At 40.3% G+C, this 18,427-nt stretch overlaps 1 protein-coding gene across 2 annotated transcripts in view; it reads left to right on the forward strand.

Annotated features, from left to right (window-relative positions):
• Nucleotides 1-18,427, forward strand: part of NRP1 (neuropilin 1) — a 109,551-nt gene that overhangs the window by 60,557 nt on the left and 30,567 nt on the right. For both annotated transcript variants that reach the window (XM_048952287.1, XM_048952288.1), the window contains exon 8: nucleotides 16,434-16,589. In XM_048952287.1, coding sequence (XP_048808244.1) covers nucleotides 16,434-16,589 — 156 coding nt within the window. The remainder of the gene's footprint in view (nucleotides 1-16,433; nucleotides 16,590-18,427) is intronic.

Raw genomic sequence — 18,427 nt, forward strand, 5'->3', positions numbered from 1 at the left:
TTGCCTGCCTCAGCTTTGCTCTGATGGGACAGGAGCAATAGCAATCCTGCAAACACTTGTCCCCATGAAGAGCTTCCTTGAGGTCAGTGGGTCCACTGAAGGTTGTTGCAGGTCCTTATTTTCATGGTGCACGATCCCTGAACAGGTTAAAGTTGTTTGTATGAGTTACTGTATGCAAATAATAAACTATAGTAGCACACCAATATTTATTTCATTAGGTGAAGAATACTGATTTACCTTGATTATGTAGGTTGACTCCTTAGTTGTGATCTAGTTTTCTTTTCTTCTGTTAAAAATAAATTAAGAAATAAATAAAACGAGAAAGGTTCATGCATATTAGATTAATATTACAAATATTGAAAGTTTGTTCATGTATTTGAAACATTTCTCCTGCTCCTGTTGTTTTCTATAGGAAACTGCTAACTGACATATAAAAAAGGTCTCATTAGCTGTCAATAAGAATGTTCACATCAGTGTTTCCTGTGAGGTTTGCTGTCTGCAAGAGAGCTTAAAAACGTGTTGAGCAGTAGTTAGTAAAGGAGGGAAAGAAGGGGAAATCTTTCATTTCTGATCCTTGGCACACAATGGGACTCTCAGGTGTCCTGCCTGGGGGCCCCTACACATCCTGAGCTCTTGTTGATGGACCTAATCAGGCTTCAGAGAGGCAAAAAAAAATCTTTTGATCCTTCTTCTTTACTTAGGAATAAATATTAAAATCTCCCTACTCTTCTCTAAGTGCTAGGCTTGTTATTAATCATTGCTGCTTGAAATCCGTGGAATGCTTGTAGAAAAAGGATGGAATGCATCAGAATCAAAGTCCATGTGTTTCATCTGGTCAGAGGGCCACTGCTTTTTTTTTATTATTTCCTTCTTTTCTACTGTCTCTTCCACATTTATGGCTGGATAATCAAAACAAGAAAGCTTGTCAAATCTCATTCATGTGTTCTATGTGCTTATTAACTTTAGTAAGTTATGATGACCATATACATATACATATAGCTTAATCCTTTCAGTTAGAACTAGGCCTTTCTTAGAAAAAATTTCAAAGGACTTTTTTAACTATTAACTTCTTTAATAACAAATGCTTAACAGAATCCAAGCCACTCGGGGATTTATGCTTAAAACAGTAAGGGTACCTCAAGCCTCCTAACCAGAAATTTCTCACCCTCCCTTGTGTTTTGCCACAAAACAGAGTGCCCAGGGCAGAAACAATCACCAAACAAAATTTAGAGCACCTTTATGCTGCTTTCAGCTACCCCATCAGTCAAGAAGTTGGTGGTTATTTGTATGCTGTCCTGCTCAAGCCACAGTTCTCACCTACTTCACCAAGCCCTTGATTTGAAAAAGGCAGCATGAACCACTTCCCGGAGTGTTCTAGTGCTAGAACAGTGCCCAAAAACCATTATGAGAGTACAAGCAGCCCTGAGGCAGACTTTGTGCCAGAACTGTAGCAGTCTTTACAGTGGAGATAGGTTGTGTTTGCAGGATCAAGCCTACAAAATACTACTTGCAGATTCATTGTGTTGACTATGTGTGCTTTATACATGCTGCAGAACTGTTAATCATTCCACTCATCCTGTGTAGTGTCTCATTATCCTACCATTCATTGTCTGCGTAGTAGAAGCAACCATAGTTTGGGGACTTGCCATCCTCTGGCCTTTCTCAGTGTACAATGGCTTAACACATCTTTGGTTCCATTTGTGTGAGAAGGACATGAATTATAATTATTTATTTATTAGCATTTAATTCAACACTCATTGATAATTCAAGCCTCCAAGCATTCTTGATGCTCTCCTGTTAAAGTTAACTGACAGTCTTCAAATGGATGCTAAGTACTTCAGACCACCAAGTACCTTGGTAGCAGTGTCCTTGTGCATGGGAAAAGCCATCTACAAAGGCTTGATACCATTGGCAGCGAGCGCGTATTGCGAGTTTGTATCTGGATATGGTAATGAAAGCCCATGTTTCCTCTACACAAATATCTGCAGGAACAGATGTTCATATCCATAAGAGCTTACAGACAAACAACCAAGGACATGCAACTAATAAAACACTCTGAAATTACCCATTGAAAAAAAATCATAATATTTTCTAAAAGGAGGGAGGCACTTGTGTATGAAGGACTGAGATCACTTTGTTCTATGTGGTTCTGTATGCTGTTGTAAATTAGTCATTTACACAGTTTTTGCTTTTGTGCAGTACAACGTAAACAGATTTTTGTGGGACGCTGCAAGACCTCTGGAAAATATTCAGTGGGAAAAAACAAGCTGAAGTATACAGCAATGCTGAACTTGAAACTTTCAAAGTGAAAATTTCTGCCTTTATGCCATCGCCTGAGAGTTAGGGATTTTATGTATCTTACTATTCATTAATCAGTTCACGTTTGCAGGTTTGCATACCTGCACACACTGCAGCTGGTTAAGTAGCAATGTCTGCCTTTAAACTGCCAATACGCATATACAACTAGGGCATATATTTGAGATATGTACAATTATACGTGGGCAAAACAGCTTGAAAATTCAGCTCCAAATAGTAATTTCCTTCGTGTATCATTTTTTGTATAAGGGAAATATTATAGTTCTCCTTTCCCTTCCTTTTACCCCTCCCTTCAAGGTTAATGTTTTTGCTAAGACAAAAGAAACAGAAAACCTCAGTTAAGTATCAGCAAAGGGAGATTGGTATCTACAGAGGACGTCTAGAGGGCATGTGATATGATTGTCTCCTTTGAGGTGTTGACGTCTTTTGGACCATTTCACTGAAAATAATTAGGAAAATAGCTTTGGCTTGCTGTTAGCAATGGATTTGCATGAATTCCATCTGTGAACGTGAAATCCATTCTTTGGTAGAAAAACTGGGTGGCTCCTTTGTGGCTGACAGAGCACGAGCTCCTGGGCGCATCTGAGTGCTGCCTGATTGCCAGGCTCTGCAAAATGAAAGCTGTATGTCCACTCCTTTCTTGTTTTGAAGTAAATGTCAGAGCTTAGATTCAAAATATCAGTAGCACGGTCATACCATCAGTCTGCGTGGTACCTTCTCCTTTTTTTTTTTTTAACCCTCAAACACACTTTTTAAAATAACTGGCTCGAGATTTGGAGTGACTCCATAATCAGAAACAGAGTCACTCCAGATTGAATTTCTTTAAAATCACATTAATAAAGTCTGTGGATTTTCTAATATGAACAGACTAAAGATATGCATGAGACAAAGGTTGTCAAAAATAAGCATAAAGTTAGTTTATTGTCATATGGAATGTTATTAGCTCTTCAAACTTAAGCTAAACATCCCTGTTTATTACACTGAGGTTTTATACACTCAGCTGCCTGACAGTGTGAAATAGCATAATTTAAAATAAATAAAAAAAAACCCAACCCTTTAATTTAATCAAGAGCAGAGTACTGACATTGCATTGTAAGTCATTGTCCCTCATTAACGTATCCTTTCACAGGAAAAATAGTATAGTGTTTCCATTTCTGTAATCTGAACAACAAACATGTTAATAGGTATCAATTACCAGCCAGTTTCAGTACTTAGAACCAGTAAGAAGGCCAGCACAAGGGTTTCACATCTGGTTTTAGTGAAACTGTTCCTGTCTGTGGTATTTAAAATTTAAAGAACTGCTGTTATTGTGCAATTGGGAATCCTAGGGGAGTACAATGTTAATGAAATCCATAACGTGCAGGGATTTTATGATTGCATTTTCAAGGCATTCCTTCAAAAGGGACAACTGATTTCTGCCATGGCAGCAGTAATTGTGCTTTTACAGAGTAGATTTAATGTTTGCATTTAAGAATGGCAGTTATGTTTACGCACATCTGAACAGGCAGTACGTGAAATCTTTGCAATTAGGGAACTTTCTGCATCTTACCTTTGAAGCCCTGGAGCAGGAGCCATAGGTGCCGTGCATGGAAATCCTTTGCATTTCTAGGCCATATGGGTGGTGGCAGTGGCCCACATGGGCAGGGCTGTAGGCAGATACTTGAGCCCCATGTGTGTGTGGTTTTGACGGGAAACTGATTGCCTATTAACAGGGTCACTGGAACTTGTGCTATCATCAATTCTCATAATGATGTGGGTTTTCAAACCCACAAGGAGCAACACCTTCTGGGTACTTTTACTGCAGCATCTGTGTGCTTTCTGACAAAATCTTTCTCCTAATGCTTATGGCACGAATCTTTATGCTCCCACCGAGCTGAGTGATAGTTTCTGGGTGGCATCATTTGTCACTCATTGACCCCCAGCTTGCCCAGATAGCAAAGATGTGTTTGCACAACATCTTCAGTTCGTATTATGACTGGAGTTCAACAAAACCATAAATCCAGCTTTAAGAATCTAGAACCAGATCAAAACTTTGCAGCCACAAGACAAAAGGCACTAATCTGGTATAAACACACTCTGCTAGTTCAGATTTGTTCCAAAAGGTTAACAGAGGGTTAACATAAATAGACGTTATACTCTGGATTGGGTATTATCTGTCATTCTGCAGCTGACACAGGGTCATACACTACGATGAATTCCATATTGTGCATTCTGGCTAACATGACACAAATGGTTAATCCGGTCCAAATCTGTGTACTAGGTTTTCCAGCGGAGCAATGGAATGGCCAGGTTGGAGGCCTGCAGAGAGCAGGTCTGGCCCAGAAGGCTCCCAGATCCCAGCCTGCTTGCCCAGATCCCTGCCTGCCACTCAGACTTCCTCCCAGCATCATGCCTCGGGCACCCAGGCTTGCACAGGGCCATCCTCCATCCCAGCCAGCCCTAAAAACAGCAGCCGACCCGGTGTAAAACTATCCTTCTGCATCCTGCAGCAGTGAGGTCTCTGGAGTACAAACGGGCCTCCTCACAAAGCAACCTGGGGGATCCCCTCGCCTCCACTGATTGAAATATCAGTTGTTTATTTAACACAAACTCTCCCATGCAAGGAAAATATACTTCCATTGATTTAAAACACTTCCATGTATACAGTGCTTCACAAGAATGAGAGGGACCTCTGAGGTGGAATTTTTCTTCCACATTTGTCTTCATTCCTTTAAATTTGCAGTAACCTACCTTCTTCATTACTTGCTCCTTTGTAAGTGAAACACAGAAACATGCACCGTTGATGTAAACTGGTATATAGATTAATATAGATTTATTCCTGCAGCACTTCTGAAAATAATCACAGTTTATCATTTGGTGTCTCGACCTTTCATCAGTGTCATAGCCTATCTCCTTATCAGGTATTCACTTAAAAATGCAGTCAGTATTTATATTGCTTCTGCACAGCACATTTGTTTCAGTAACAGGTTTATTCTTACATCAGGCAGCTGCTCAGGTTGACTTTCCTGAGCGAGCTTATCTAAATATTTCACGTGAAAGCTCAAGGAAGTGCAAATCAACACTGCCTTTGCTTCTACTGCTATTATTTCTGCTTCTTTTGGAGTTTGATATTGCAGTGTAGTACATCATATGTCTGCATAGAATAATGGGAAACCTGGGAAACCCACTTCTGGCCTTTGAAGGACTGCCTGAGAGCTGAGGCTCAGAGGCTTCATGGCAGGGCTTGCCCATCATTAGGGAGCACACTGACATGAAAGCACAAAACCTGCCAGTCCTTTGTCTTCCCTACCACTTCAGAATGCAAGTCATGTATTTGGTTCATGTCATTTTACAGTTCATAACTGTACTTCAGCAATTACAAAAAGCAGAGTTAGCTTTATGTGGAAGAGTGTTACAGTTATCTTATAGTCTTAACATGTGTTTGCACATGGGCAAAGAATGACAAAAGAATATTCCTTTCTGGAAATCACAGCCAGTACAGACTGTGACACAGTGCAGAACCGGGGTTAATTGACCCAGCAGGATGCATTCGTACCTTTATTTACTGTGACATGGGAATAAATGGTACAGTTTCTCAAAGGCAAGTACTGAAATTAGGCAAGAGGGAGAGGGAGAACTAAAAGGGCCCTGCAAAGCGTGAAGTTTTTTGTTGTTGTTGTTTTTTATTGTTATTCAAAAGATTTTAAGAGCTATTTTAGTACCACAAAGTTCCCAGCCATAGATTTATCACTCTGGGGAGGCTGGAGGTATGCTCAGAGTGCTGTGTGCAACCACTGGCAGCCTTTTTGCTCCAGAAGTGCAGGTGCAAAATGCTGTTTAGAGGAAAAGCCTTGCTGCATCCCACTGACATGTTTCTGCATCAGCCCAGGTACAGAGGGGAGTCCTGCGTGGCTTCGAGCAATCCTGCATGCAGCATATGGTGGAGCAGCAGAAGCAGAGCCCCTCCGAGTCTCCACCACCAGCCTAATCATTATAATAGTTGCACTTCTTTCAGGGGATCCATTATGCAGAGATCTGAGCAGTTTGTATATAACTCCGTAATTACCTATGCATCCACTTCCCAGTCCAGCCCTACATCCCCTCAATGGCTGCAAGACAGATGGCCCTTTAGAGCTGAGGTAGCAAATTAAAAATGAGTCCAGCAAAAGCACTGAATCAGCAGCTACTAAAATAATCTTGTAAATTTATCTCACTTCCACAAAATAGTTCATTTCAGGAGGCAAAGAAATTAAAACCTTTAAATATGTTTTTAAACTAAATGTTTTTTGTTGTTTTTTTTTTTAATGAAAGCACTTTTTTCTTCTACTTTCTTTCACAGAAATTAAAGTTGCTTGAAAACATTAGAAACAGAATGATTCTTCTTTTTTCTTCCCAATCATGCTCATGTGTTTAGCTTGACTCAAACCATTTGATATTGCTCAATGATATTTTTAACTGCCATGAATGCAAAAAATCAGTTGTTTGTGCCATTCTGCTTGGCAGGGGAGCTCTCCTGGAGGGTCTGCAGAGCTTGTGTGGGCTGAGGCAGCCTTACCTATCCCACACCACAACATGTCTGTTCCTCTGAGCCCGTGCTTTACACAGAGGTGAGGGAAGATATCTCAAAAGGAGATTTTTTTTCCAAGTCCAGCAGAAATAAATTAATCTACAAGACCAGGCAGGTGTCGGGCTGCAGGGAAAGCAGAGCTCAAGGCTAGAAGTTAAATGACTAAATGTAGTGGCTAAAAACACAGTCTTGGGTAGGAACACACAGCTGAGGCATGTTATAATAAGCAGAGTTGTTACTGAGCTAAAGGTCTCTGCTCTCACAGGGCTGACCTCGGGCTGGAGATGATAGGTGCACTGCTGAGTGCTTTGCAGAGACGATTGTGTGGTTTTATTCACTCATTCCACACCTGCACTGCAGTACGAGGCTGAAGAGTTCATGAGTCCTGTGGGTCCTTCCCCATCCCAGCATCCACGCTCCGGATTTTCTGCCATTTGCCTCCCCTACCCTTGTGTTATCCTGCTTCTGTATCCCAGTTTGATTCTGTTCTGCCCATTAGGTGACATTTTCACAGCAGTAGAAAAATAGGTATAGTGGAAGGATAAATTAGATTTCTTCCAAGTGGCAAATAGATTCCCTTCAGAAAGCAATTTATCTTCTTCTCACAAAAAAAAAATAAATATATATATATATATATACACATGTATATACATATATATATCATTAGAGAAATACTTCCACTTTTGCTTCAGCTTTAACATTTTTGTTCAAGCCTTTAAAAAATTCTTTAAAAAAACATCACTGGAACTTCATAGCTGTCTGATAAACAAAGCCTATAGGCAGAGAAAGCACAGCTGACAGTCAAGAAATTGTTAAGCCAAAGTTGGGTTCCTTTGCTTTCAGGAGTGCCTGGCTCTTCCGCAGCCCTGTTTGCACGCAGCTCCCAGCAGCTGGTGATACCTGTGCAGTCTGGTCTTTCTCTCCTCTGCAGCCTCCTGCATTGAACACTTTGGGCCAAATTCATTTCTGGTGTTGATCCTTTGAAGCTGCTGATAAGATTAATTTGTCGTGTTGCTTATAAAACCTAGGCATATTTTAACTGGTCATATTTAGGTTAGAGATGATTGAAATGGAGACTAAGGTGGCTTTCAGCCTTAACAAAGGAAGCAGCAGGTCTTCCATTGCAAATCCTATTAAATTCAGACTATGGGTTGAGGGCTGACAGAGCATAGAACAACTTTAAAATGCTGTTATCAGGCTGTAAAAATTAACAGTCCATAGTGGTTTTTCCCCTTTCAGTGATATGCTTAACTAAGAAAATACATCCTGTGTTTATTTTACAAAGTCACAGCACTTAAAAATCAATGGCTTTGCCCTTTGCATGGCTAAAGATAGAGCAACTTTTAGAGAGGCAGGGTGGGAGTACACAAACCAGGCACGTTCCTTGGCCCAAGAAACCCTGGAAACGAGATCCCAGAAGTCTGAGCAGGCTTTGCTGAGAAAAGGGCAGAAATGGAAAGGAAGCAATCTTCTAGTGCTTTGCTTTAGCACTACAGGGGAAGCACTAGAGGGAGTCTATAAGGAAAAAGGGGAGACACTCTTTAGCAACATCTGTTGTGACAGAACAAGAGGAAATGGTTTCAAACTAAAAGAGGGGAGATTTAGATTGGATATAAGGAAGAAGTTTTTTACAGTAAGGGTGGTGAGGCACTGGCATAGGTTGCCCAGAGAGGTGGTGGATGCCCCATCCCTGGAGACACTCAAGGTCAGGCTGGACAGGGCTCTGAGCACCTTACCTAGTGTAGGTGCTCCTGTCCATTGTGGGAGGGTTCCTTCCAACTCAGATGTTTCTGTGATTTTGTCCGAGTGGTCACCAACCTGTGCATCACTTCTGCTATCCCTGTACTCTTCCAAATGCAAAAGCACTGCACTCACCAGCAGGTCTTCCAGATCCCTGCCTCAGAAGGACTTCATCAACAGCTGAAGCTATGAGAAACGAACCAAACAAGATGATCTTGGCATGTCAGTCCCTTTTCTCTGAGCATTTACAGTCCCTTCCGCACATCATCTGACTGCAGTTACCTGACATTTTCTCTAGAAAGTAGCAAAAACTCATATTTTAAAAAAAGCAGTGACTTGTTTGGTGACCCAGTAGTAAATTAAAATCATCATACACAATGTGTATGAAATAGAAAATCGAATTTTGGTGCAACAAAACTGACAGTTCCATTTAACAGAGAATAAATGAATGCAGACTCCCGTGGATGACTGACTGATTTAAAGAGACTGCACCAATTTTCCCAGATGAGAAAACTGATCACAAGAAAATACATATATTTCTAAGTGACACAGGTTGGACACCTTTTCCAATTCCCAGTGAAATTAAGCTTAAAAAATATTAAATCGTAGACACTGGCATTTTTTCCACGTTTTGTTGCTGTATACATAGAAAACTCAAAGCTCGAACTTTGTAGCAAATTCCAGTGATTTCAGAGGCACTTTCTCTGCATCTGTGATTGCACAGTCAAATCTTTCTGGTCTGAGACAGCAGAGGTTTAATTCCGTATGGCACATCACACCCTCACTTATGAGCTTCCTACATGATTAGCATAGGTATGCTGCAAAACAGGAAGAAGTAGAGGCAGTTCCTATGTGTTTATGCGTGTATAATATTGTACTTACATTTAGAGTGCCAAGATACATTTCAGATCAAGCCTCTGCCTCTGATTACAACAGGATAGTAGCTGGCAAACAAATGCTAGAAGAAAACATAGATAAAATTCAGTGTTTTCCACCCAGAGTCTGGTTATTCACATGTGAGGAAGTCTGGTAGAAAAGCTTTGCATTACTCATTTCCCATTTGTGCATAAGCTGCTTGGTACAGTTGGGAGAGAAAGAAGTCCTACAATTATGTCCCTCCCTCAGAAAAGAGTGGTTCTGCAAGTATTGCTATTGAGTTTCCCTTTTCTATAGTTTCTAACACAAACTGGGGAAGGTTACATTCAGACTGCACTAAATAGTTGTCTTCATTCCAGATCAGAGGATTAAACTCAGGTTTAAAATTAAATGTAAATTACAAATAAGTATTCAGAAAACGTTAATTAAAAGTATTACGTTCCTGACTCATTTATGGCTCAGCAAGGGTTCCTAAGTATCTTAGCTGGAGAAAGGGGCCATTCACATTCCTCTTTTTTTGACCAAGTCATTGTACATGTCTTAGGTTATCCATTTGCAAGTTAATGTAGTGCTGAAGCAAAGGTTTTCATTTTAAAGAAGTAATATTTCACAGCAAGATATGCTCCTGCAAGACGTAAAACAATCCTTTTCTAAAGGACTGGGAGTTAATCAGCCTTTCTCTGCATTGCTACAAAGAGGTTTTGAATGGCACAAGATACTGATTACTTGTATCCCAGAGTCTATAGAAATCCCAATACTATTACATTCTCCTCTCTTTGTTATCGTAACTTGGTGTTCAGATTTGAAGTAGTTTTGAAGTAGGAAATAAATTAAAAAGAAGGTATTTTCTGAGTCTTCTGAATAATGATCATGTTACATCAGAGCCCTACAGGACCACGTCAGGTGCAGCTTGGAATCCATGAAGAGTGGTAGGAGTACTCGGTCTCCACCCGCCAACACAGTCAGCCCCTTCCAGGGGACCAGCGCACTGCCCCTGCTCTTAAACTGACCCTTTCCAAGCCCCACACTGAAAACATCACACTGAGCTAATGTGTACCAGTGGCAGCACTTCTCCCAGCCTACTCACAGTATTTCTCCTTCGCATTTGATCTTTATAGTTTCCATACTGGAGCGATTTGGTTTGCTGAATTCTGGAAATGTCTCAAGTTGAAATGCTAGTGTATTAACCTGCTGTACTGAGTCTCTTTTGTTTCTCTTTACCAGAGTGCTGCTTGCCAATTTTTACAACTACAGCAGATTTTACTATTCAAACAGAACCAGATGGAACACCAGTTCAAAGAACATGTCAGAATTAAATATTTCTTTTTTAATTAGTTGCTTCTGATTTATGCAAAAAAAAATTAACATAAGAGTGGGAGAATGTGCCATGAATCCAGATGCAACACAGCCCACACAAGCATTATCTTTTCTCTGTCAGAGACACAGAGGCCTTTTCTTTCATTTTTTTCTTGTCTTTTTTTTCCCTTTCTTTCTGGATTTCATTTTTCTTATACTTTCTGCATCTTTTCTTTTTCCAGGAAGCCCCACAGTGACGACTGAGGTTCATTTATGTCTATTAGTCATACTTTTTCAGGACGATTTTGACTTTTCTCTTGTAGAAACTAGCTGATCTACCTCTGAAAAAAAAAGTCTGTACTCAGTACTGTAGTCCCAGCATCAGTATCTCAGTGTGATAGCCTCCTCTGAATCAGTTCTTTGTCTTCAGGCACACAGTCTTTACACTCACGTTTTTCCTGCTCAGAAAAGCATTTGGGCAGAGGGCAAAGATTGCAAGGAATATTTCAAATGCTAAAGAAAGTTCATTTGCTTGTTGCTGCCAAGCATTCTTCTTTGGCATGAATATTTGCTCATCTTCTTGTTCCTACCTTCCCACTTTTGCCAAGTCACATAGGCATCAGTTCAGTAAAGCATGCTGACTGAGGGCAGTTGTTTAGCACAGGCTAGAAGTCGAGCACATGATTAGCTGCTTTCTCTTGTCAGGCTTTCAGGATGTTGCTGTCAAAGTCAATGAGAAAGACTTCAGTGACTCAGGAGAGATCCTACCAACTGCAATATTTTTATCTTGCTTTGTTTGTGGAGCTGACACAAGTACCAATGAGAATTTTGCACAAAAGCCTTCACTACTTTCACTTAAACCCAGGATGAATATTTACACTCTGTCATTAATCAAGGGGTTGTGCTCTTTCAATGACAATTCAATTCAGGGATGAAGGCTTTTGGAAATAACACTCAAACCAAATTAGTGAAACTCCTTTCAGAATTTCTACTAGAGCTTGTGCCATTTTTACTTAGCATTGTAATCTTTTTTACTTAAAGCTCAATAAATAAAGCAACTAATTGATAGCTGTATGTACATCATGGGAGCATGTGATTGGTCAAAACAACAGCAACATCTAATAAAAAATATGGGCTTAACAAATGAAAAAGATTAGCTCTTGATTAATTAAAATATTTGACAGAACAGTGAAGCATCACAACAGTCAATATAAATCAGAGCACTGTATGCTATCTGGGGAAATGACACAGTTCTCTAAAAATATTTACTTTGGTGTGTTGTGTCAAGTGATGGATTATACAGCTTTTCAAGCCACAAGAGATGCCCACAACAAAAAGCTTCCTGTTGTTAATCAAACTCCAGCGCTTTGTCCTTTATTTTCTCAGGCTGTTGAACAGACCTACAGTAGGAGTGTTAAAAGCTCGTGAAACTGCTCCCTTGCTACAGCTCACTCAGCAACTGTATTTTATTTAGGGAGGCAGATTTTCATTCTGAAAATAAAGTCTTCCAAACAATGCCATGGTTATGTATGACGACAGGGAGAAGCAATATTCATTTTGTGCCTTGCGTTTTGTGTGTTGTTCATTAACCAGCAGTTTTGCTAAGATTTGCTGCATGATATATTATGCAGAGCTAAATGTTATTCTTTTTCTCTCTCCTTAAATGGTCTCAAAATCAAATGTGCATGCCACCCGTTGCATATCTGTGTCTTACAAGTGTGTCACCCACCCACATATTTTGAAGACAGTAAGACAGCATTAAAAATATTTTTCCTGGAAGCTAAAAGGTATTGCAGTATAAATATTGTGGAAGTAATTCATATGCAGAAATAGTGTCTTGCAATATGATTTCACAGGAAATAAATTGATTTTAGAAATAGGAAAAACTGAGACTTTTCTACACGAACATTTTTCTTCTGGAGAAGAAACACACACTGGAGATATTCCTCATTTCTTGGGGCCCATTCTTGTAGGTAGGTCTGCTCCCAGACTTGTACTTACCAATAGAGGCGGTCACATTGCAACACAGGCAATTATCAAAGCAGTTTGTTGGATAGGGCCCTAAGGCACCATTTTCCAGAAGAGAGAAGCTTTTTAATCTGAATGAAGGAGAGCAAGATTTCGAAAACGGACTGTCAGTATACTGCAGCTAGTTAAAGCAAAAATTCTGTTCGTGGAAATGAAACGTCGTGATTTCAGGCTTGGAGACAACTGTCTATCTCAGACCGTGACCATACAGCATGCAGTAACTTAGAAAATTGTTTGCATCCTGTAAAATAAATTCCAGATGTTTGTTTATCATATGTGCAGAAAGCTAAATGTCAAATAATTGCAGGGAAATGCATTTGATGTTCGTCTTCAAAAGTACTGTGATTCATCACCATCTCTGCAGTTCATTTTAACATGAAACGCAAGTTCTAAACACAAATAAAGGACAAGAAGTCCAAAACAGAAAGCTAGCTGTTAAAGATTCATATTAACATTGTGACTAGAGAAGAATGGACATGAAAAAAAATGGGTCACCTGTGGTCATATTAACACTCTGTTGAGAAGGCACACTGAGCTGATTGGAAATTTAATTACTTGTGGAGCAAACACCCCCAAAAAGTATAGGAACTCCTACCCATTTGTGACACGTCTGTACTAGAGCTGCTGCAGTGGTTCCTCTAGGTAACATAGCACAAAAGATCTCTGTTTTACAACCTCTACATTCTGGTACCTTCAGGTTCCAGTTGTTAATAGCAGTTAAAATGGTTGAGCTTCAACCATGAAAAAATAGAAAGAGAACAAAATACATCAAGAAATGACTAGTAAAGATTAATTTGACAGCTCTTTTAAGGTGTTTCATGCAATTTCCAGGTTTTCTTCTACATAATTTATTTAAATACCTTACTTAGAGAGGATTGGTAGAGTTTGATTTTCAAACACAGAGGTACCACAGAGAGGTGTTCAGTATTACAATTCTATTTTCAGGCACCTGGAGAGAAGCAGTTCCCCTGTAGAGCTGTATTCCATGTCACAGTTACTGGCGCAAGGAGCACAATTAGGTTGCTTCTTCCATAGCTGGAGGCAGTGAACTGGAGGCCTACTCACAGTCTCCCTCTCTCAGTTCACTGTTAACTTTCACCAGGATAATTTCTACCTACCTGTAGAGTTCTGTCAGCTTTTAGGTCTGACAGTAGCTGTCAAAACTTACTGTGTACAGGATTTTGCTCCGGGCAGTGGGATGGATGGCTTTCAGGATTTTCAATGCCTCAGGAGTTAAAGGAGCGTTTTGAATATCAGCATTTGGGCCTTAGCAAAATGTGGGCACCTGACGTTCTGTGATGGGACAAGCCTGAGGTGCCTGAGTGATCACAGACCACTGGCTGTAATTGTTCGCTCAGACATCAACTAATCAAATCTTCCCCTCAATCCGCAGTGTTAAATTTTAACTTAGCTTTGAATATCTAGAGTTCTTGTAATAGGCCATTGCTTGACTTTATTCACAATGAAGTACTTACTGTATATTAAAAAGCCCCTACTAGAATCATTTCAAATCAGTTGGAATGGTACAGGCTTGGGACCCTAATCATTTCAAAACTGAAGAGCTGTTTCAAATTGTAAGAGAAGCAGATCATTTAAATAACTTAGCTCTGCACTCCCTCAGACTTCCAGATTTTCAAGTGCACTTCAGTCTGGAAGTGAATGTGGTATTGGACATAACTCAGCGCAGCACACTTTACAATCAGCAGAGTACAGTTTGGAGAGCATTTGAAGTTAAGCTGAGATTGCTCAGCGCAATGATGCCCAGATTCCCCCATTAACTTTCAGATTGCAACAATCTAACATCTGAGACTCTCCAGTTACTTTAAATCACTTGATTGTTTTTGTAAGGCTGTGCTCTGATTATTTTTTTTTTAAGATTGATTTTTTTTTTTTTAATCACGAGATAACAAAACGTTGCACTATTTCACCTCTACAGACCAACGCTTAAATGTTACATATAGGCTTCATCAGCCTTAAAAACCATGGCAGGGGCAGCAGCTTTGTGCTGAAAGCTGGTTCTATCTGTCACACACAAGGCTTCTATTCTTGTGTTGGAAGACTTCAGAATGACTTGCATATGACATGGGCATTGAGAGAGCAGGCAGTCTGTCCTCAATAGCACTTCCTTCAGCCTTTTGAGAGAGAATGCAGAGCATGTTGATTTAACTGCTCCAGCGCCTTTGGATATATGACATACATCCAGGAAAAAGGATGCCTGTGGGACACAGGGGATGCATGTGCCCCATCCTGCATACTTTGGAAATAATGAGAAGGCCTGAGACATTCTCTGGACATTCATGTGAGAAGGATTAATCAACCTATTATTATGCTCCTAAAGCCTGGTCAACAAGTTTAAGTGAATTAATTGCTCTGATTAATATTTTGTGAACAGTGTAATTTGTATTGAATTTAAATAGTTTGCTTTAGGAAACAAAGAGAAGGTTCCAGCTGTGGAGAAAGCAGAGTGATGAATTTGATTTTATCAAGTTTGTTTTTATGGCTAAAGAAAAGCAGTAAGGAAATGGAGTGTTTCAAAGCTGTGGTCATCAGCCAGACAGTGTGAAAGTTTCATGCCTAGGTTCAGCTATTTGGCATCTGGACTTGTGCTCTGAGACATAGGTTTCTCTTGCCAGTAGAGCTGACTTGAGTAGTGTTGCTCCTGCACCCCACATCATCCTCCCAGCTATACTCATACAGCTTCAGTGACTACATATGATGACATAGATCTGGATTAGAAATAGTTTTTTGAGGGGGAAATTAATATAAATCACTTGTAATATCATGAGGGAAAGACAGAGAATGGTTGAGGAAGAGAGATGGCCTCTAGCAAGCATTTGTGTGCACACAATAGCATTCATTTCTATAGCAAGTTCAAATTGCCATTATTTTGTAAAGCTTGAAGTTCATTACATTTGTCAGTTGGAGCAAAATTATTGTACTTGTGTTAATGCCTCCTTCTTTTTTCTGCAAATGCCTCATAGTGTACAAGCTAGCAACTCATTTGCCTTTCTCCCAACAAAATTGCACAGTGATTCATAATTATCATGTGACTAAATAATGTACCATGGGATTCTTTTCTCCTCATCTGTTTGCAAGTGATGAGCTTGTAGGCTTCAGCAGAATTCTTTTTATCATTCCCTAAGTGCATGACTTCGATATCGTACTATTAAATTTTATCCCATTTCTAATAATCCAGTCCTCGGGGTCATTCAGCTTTCACTGCATGGCTCTCCTCTGTATTGACAATGCCTGGTAGCTTTGTGTCCTCAGCAAATTTCATTTGCGTCTATGCAAGACAGTTAATGAAAGTATTAAGTAAGATTGTTCACCAGACTGGTCCTTGAGGAGCTTTGCAAATAACTTATCTACAGTCTGGTGCCTGGTTGCAGTGATGGGGTTTCTGATTCCTCCTCCATAAAGGAAATCCTCTGCCATGTGTGTAGCTGATCAAGCAAATGTTTCTTTCTCCTGTGATGGCCCTGTTAGCAATAAAGAAGACTAGTACTGTCATTAGCAACGATATACTGCAGTTTCCTTTATACAAACCCCTATTACCTCTGTGAAACATAGGGATGGGAAGGGTCACTTATGCATTGATGGTCCTCACATTCCTCTTTGTTCACTACCACAGGTAGATCTGGGCCTTCTCCGCTTCGTTTCTGGAATTGGGACCCAAGGAGCTATCTCAAAGGAGACAAAGAAAGAATATTACCTGAAAACATACCGTGTAGATGTCAGCTCCAATGGAGAGGACTGGATTACACTGAAGGAAGGAAACAAGCCTGTTGTAAGTTCTTTCTCTTTTACCTTTTTTTTGCCAAAAAAAATAGGCTGTTGAATTCCTTAGTTACTTTTAGTTGTTAAATAAGGGGAAAAAAGAAAAAAAAAAAGAGAGGAATAAGGTATCACAGGTTTAATCAGCATGATCAGTGTTAGCAGTATCCCAAATCCAAAAGGCAGCAATTTTCTCGGTAGCAAACGGCCCCAGAAATCGTTTGTGTGCAGCAGCTGGAAAGGGTGTGAAGTTCTGCTTTGCTTATTGTAGCCACCAGAACTGGAGTGGTTTGGATCTTTTCCCTAGAGTATGCTGCTGTTTCCCTGTTGACAGAAATTTCCGATGTGACCTTGAGAAAAAGATTATGGGGAATCTTTTAGAAAATGTATCAGTCCTTTATATACGGTGAAGCTCTGGATATGCGCTGCTTTGGTGCCTCAGCATAGTCACAGAATGGCCAGGGTTGGAAGGGACCTCAAGGATCATGTATCTCCAACCCCCCTTCCACATGCAGGGCCACCAACCTCCCCATTTAATACTAGACCAGGCTGCCCAGGGCCCTTTCCAACAGTTCCCTGTCTTTCTTGTACTCGGGGCTCCAGACCTGGACACAGAACTCCACATGGGGACTTACAAAAGCAGAGCGGAGGGGGACAATCACCTCCCTTCCCTTCTGGCCACCCCTCTTTTGATGGTGCCCAGGATACCATTTGCCCTGCTATCTTGCAGGAGTGCCAGCAAGCCATTAGTAATTTGTTAGACTTTCAAGCATCTCAGTGATGGGGTCATGCAGGCAGATAATTAGGCTTATCTTTCCATCCTTATAGATTTTTATCACCTTTCCATTTATCAGCAGATTTGCTCCCTGTAACCTCCCAATGAACCAGCTTTAGACAGTTGTAAGAAAAATCTTCATTATCCACTACCATGAACATAAAGCTCATTACGGAGAAGTCAGTTCTGTCTCAGCTCTCAGTGAGGCTGTAACTTGCATTCCACCTCACCTGGGATACATCTGAGAGCAGCATCCCCAGTGGCTGCTGGAGGCTGATGCAACGTAGAAGACTTTCTGCTGTCTCTCCTCAAAACAGCTTTTTTTGTGACCCTTCTGTAAGGACTCAGATTGGCTGTGTAAAATTATGCTCTGTCAGCGTAACCGTATCTAACTCTAAATATTTGGTTACTGGTTTGTCCCTTATTCATCTGTAAGTGTTACGCCAAGTCTGCTGCTTTTATCTAATCAAAATGGTAGCAGTGTTTAGCACATTTATCTTTCTTCTTTGAAATACTTTGTAAAGAAACAAAGAACAAGAATCTTGAAAGCCTCCTGAACAGGTATTATCCTGGTTTTACAGATGAGAAGGAACTTTAGAAGGTCAAATGCCTCAATGTAGGCACTGTGTAATGATGTAAAAAGGTACAATAACTGACTTGCCCAAAGTCACAAACGAGCCAACACTACAGTGGGTACAAGGCACAGGGTTTTCTGGCTCTGGTTCCAGTAACCTGAACAAATGCCTCTTTCAGAGTCAGACCATGCCTGATTTTCATTACCAGTTTCAATCTGTAAATTCTCCAAGAGTGTATTTTACACAAGTTTCTGTTGTACGTGCTGTCCTTCATTCGTTCTTAAATCACTTACTTTTTCAAAGGCTTTATTAAAAAAAAAAAAAAAAACAGGTTTCTTGAAAGGTCACATTTCTAAAATGACCTTATTTTGCTGTTGATCAGGACAAGGAAAAAAACCTGCACACTGGTCTCCCTCTAAAAGCTTTGTCCAAACCAATGAAGGAGACTCAGCTGCTGAAGGGATGACAAAAGCAGGCAGCCGCCAGCATTCTAAGGAGGCC

Source organism: Lagopus muta, chromosome 7 (assembly GCF_023343835.1).
Source record: "Lagopus muta isolate bLagMut1 chromosome 7, bLagMut1 primary, whole genome shotgun sequence".
Taxonomy (NCBI): domain Eukaryota; kingdom Metazoa; phylum Chordata; class Aves; order Galliformes; family Phasianidae; genus Lagopus; species Lagopus muta.